The sequence below is a fragment of the Salvelinus sp. IW2-2015 genome, unplaced genomic scaffold (genome assembly GCF_002910315.2).
Source record: "Salvelinus sp. IW2-2015 unplaced genomic scaffold, ASM291031v2 Un_scaffold2421, whole genome shotgun sequence".
In the NCBI taxonomy this organism is placed as follows: domain Eukaryota; kingdom Metazoa; phylum Chordata; class Actinopteri; order Salmoniformes; family Salmonidae; genus Salvelinus; species Salvelinus sp. IW2-2015.
Window position 1 is genome coordinate 88,017 of NW_019943742.1, and position 4,052 is coordinate 92,068.

General features: G+C 42.6%; 1 protein-coding gene across 1 annotated transcript in view; it reads right to left on the reverse strand.

The window, feature by feature from the left end:
- Window positions 1-529, reverse strand: part of LOC112073920 (proteasome subunit beta type-8-like) — a 33,146-nt gene extending 32,617 nt beyond the window's left edge. Inside the window, exon 1 of the mRNA XM_070440324.1 lies at window positions 465-529. Within this exon, the coding sequence (XP_070296425.1) occupies window positions 465-529 (65 nt within the window). The remainder of the gene's footprint in view (window positions 1-464) is intronic.
- Window positions 530-4,052: the final 3,523 nt, after the last annotated feature.

Here is a 4,052-nt window from a genome sequence, read left to right on the forward strand (position 1 = left end):
TCTCTGACAACCCGCCTGGTTAGAGGTCCTGGATGGCAAGCAGCTTTGCCCGAGTGATGTACTGGGCCGTACGCACACCCTCTGAAGTGCCTTGCGGTCGGAGGCCGAGCATTGTCGTACCAGGTAGTGATGCAACCGGTCAGGATGCTCTCGATATTGCAGCTGTCGCGAACCTTTTGAGGATCTCAGGACCCATGCCAAATCTTTTTAGTTTCCTGAGGGGGAATAGGTTTGTCGTGCCCTCTGTCACTGACTGTCTTGGGTGTGTTTTGGAACCAATCTAGTTTTGTTGTTTATGTTGGACATCAAGGAATTTGAAGCTCTCAACCTTGCTCCCAACTGACAGCGCGCGCGTCGATGAAGAATGGGGACAGTGCTCCGGTGCTCCTTCCTGTACGTCCACAAAGCCATCTCCTTAAGTCTTGGTTACATTGAGGGAATAGGCTTGTTATTCTGGCACGCACCTCGTCAGGTCTCTGACCTCCTCGCCGCATCCCGGCTGTCTCGTCGTTGTCGTGATGCAGGCCATCATTAATGTTTGTAGCATGCACTGGTTGTGGCGTCAGCAAACTTAATGGCTGGTGTTGGAGTCGTGCCTGGCCATTGCATCGTGAGGTGCACAGGGAGTACAAGGAGGACTGAGCCCGCACACCTGGGAGCTCCAGTGTTGAGGGATCAGCGTCGCAGATGTGTTCGACCTCTACCCTCAAACACCTGGGGCGGCCTGTCAGGAGTTACAGGATCCAGTTGCAGAGGGAGTTGTTTAGTCCCAGAGCCTTAGCTTGGTGATGTAGCTTTGAGGGTCCTTCTGGTTTGAACGTGAGCTGTAGTCAATGAACATGCATCCACATATGGTGTTTCCTTTGTCCAGGTGGAAAGGGCAAGTGGGAGTGGCAATAGAGATTGAATTATCTGGTGGATCCTTGTTTGGGGCAAATTGGAGTGCAAATTGGAGTGGGTCTAAGGGGTTCTGGGTCACTGAGGAAATCCCAAATAAATCATCCTCAATCCTAAACCCTGGATAGAGGGGCTCAGTGAATGTGATCAGGTGGGTCAGTGTGTCAGAGGAGGCTCTATAGAAGGACAGCGTGCCGGCTGGCCAGTCCAGATACACTCCTACTCTGTGGGATCTGGAGGAGGGGACGTCTATGGTAGTGGGATTATTATTGTGCCTGGCAGCGTAACTGTTGTCAGAGCAGAACAGACTCCAGGACTTGTCATTGTATCCAAGCCAACAGTCCTTATCCCTTCCTCTCCTGTTGATTCCTTTATATGTCACTCCTATATCAGCCCCCATTATACCACTCCACTCTACCTCCCAGTAACAGCGCCCAGTCAGACCCTCTCTACACAGCACCTGTCCACAGTCCTCAAATCTCTCTGAGTAATCAGGATACGGCTGCTTCGCTCTCCTCCATGTCACCTTTCCGTTCTCCTCAGACAGAGAGAGGTGTCTGTGTACTGTGTTTGGGTCCAGTGTGAGATRACAGACATCTGATGGATGAAAACAGACACAATATTGGAAATCATCATCATTCACATTAGAATGTTAACTCACTTTTCACTAATTCATTAAATGTAGATGTTTCTAGTTATCAAAAAGAGAAGTTAAGGTATCTTGAGACTTGTTGAAGACTTGTTGAATGATATGTTATACTGTATGGTAATATAAAACACACWTATTCCCATTAATTACGCACACACACACACCTGTATGCATCATGAACACAAACACACATTTCTAATGTAACACGCGCCACACACTTACACACACACACACTGGACACACAATGGACACACACACACACACTGGACACACAATGGACACACACACACACACNCACCCACACACACACACCCACACGCACACACCCACACGCACGCACACATCTTTCCCTAAAAACCTTTTTTCTCCGGGACATGCATGGTGATAGAGCGTAAAATACATCTTCCTTTCGTTAGAAGGTGAGATACTGTTTTAAATTCCTTTATTTAATTCAAAATCTTTAGTACAGACCTTTTAAAACATGTTATAATTAATTAACCAATTTTACTGCCCAATATTGAAACATGCAATAATGTTTTTATGTATAAACATTGTTGTACAACAGTTATACATCATTACCAGACACAGTACTACACTTTAATAACCTTTAAATGTTTATGTTTAAGACTGTATTCGTATAAAATAAGACATTGTTTTGAAACACACATACCCATTTCCCCAGAAAAACCTTTCTCCACAACAGACCGGGGCGAGAGAGAAAACGATCGATTCCCGTTCGTTAAAGGGTGAGATACCATTTATTTAATGCAATCGCCGTGTTAGAATTCTAAAAATAACTTTAGTACGACATACAGCTTACGTTATAGCGAGACAGCGCCTGCAATGAGGGCGAAAAATAGTACTAAACATTTTCCACAGAAATACGAAATAACATCATAAATTGTTCTTACTTTTTGCTGAGCTTCCATCAGAATCTTGTACAAGGAGTCCTTTGTCCAGAACAATCGTTGTTTGGTTTTAGAATGTCCTTTTCTCCTGTCGAATTAGCAACCAAAACTAGCCAAGTGGCGCGAAGCTGTCCACCTTCACAAAACGCTGAGAACGGAAAACGCCAAAACGCCCGATAAACTTTCAATAATCTGATAAAACTATATTGAAAAAACATACTTTACGATTATATTATCACATGTATCAAATAAAATCAAGCCGGAGATATTAGCCATCTATAACGAAAGCTTTTCAGAAGGCAATCCACGGTTCCTTCCCGCGCCTTGCTGGACAAAGGAAATTTGGTGTCACGTCACTCCAAAAGCTCTTATTCGACCTCAGATCAAGCTAGACACCCCATTTCACCTCCCACTGCCTATTGACATCTAGTGGAAGGCGTTTGAAGTGCATGTATACTAATAGATTTCAAGCAAATTAATAGGGAGGCCCTGGAACAGAGCATCGATTTCAGATATTCCACTTCCTGTCAGGAAGTTTGCTGCAAAATGAGTTCTGTTTTACTCACAGTTATAATTCAAACGGTTTTAGAAACTTGAGAGTGTTTTCTATCCAATAGTAATAATAATATGCATATTGTACGATCTAGAATAGAGTACGAGGCCGTTTAAATTGGGCACGATTTTATCCCAAAGTGAAAATAGCGCCCCCTATCCCAAACAGGTTAACCTGTCTAGGACTGGGGTTCCGCGCCTAGCGGAACTCCTCACCACATTCCTCTGAAAAGCGAAATTCATCTATTTTGGGGGGCAAGAAATTAAACTTTCACACATTAACAAGATCCAATACAGCAAATGAAAGATAAACATTCTTGTGAATCCAGCCAACATGTCCCATTTATTTAAAATGTTTTACACGCGAACATAACCACGTATATATAGCTAGACTCATCCACCAAATACAAAAAAGCACAGAAATTTGATTTCACAGAACAGGTACTTGCACAAAACCAACCAAAGAAACCAAGAACCAACCAAACTAACAAGAAACACTTCATCAGATGACTCTTATAAACATCGTATACAATAAATCTAGTTTGCTCGAAAAATTTGCATTGCTGAGGTATAATCAGCTTTACATTGCAGCTACCATCACAGGCTACCTCCAAATACACGGAAGACCAGATAAGTGAAAAAAACCCAAGAACCAAACCCCCAGACGTGAAATACCTAAATACTCCATCATAAAAACAATTTATGGAAATACATGGTTGTACAGCAAATGAAAGACCAAACATCTTGTGAATCAAGCAAATATTTCAGGACTTTTTAAGTGTTGACACGAAAACCACCAAATAGCATTTATATTAGCTTTACCACAATACCCAGAAAACACAACCACTTTACCCAGCAGCAAAAGTTAGCGATCATAACAACCAGCAAAAGATATATAAATTTTTGATCACCTGATAAGCTTCATCACATGACAGTCCATAACATCACTTATACAATACAATTATGTTTTGTTCGAAAGTGCATATTTAGAACTGAAATACGTGGAGTACCATTGTGCGTAACTACATCTTATCTCTCTCTGTGTC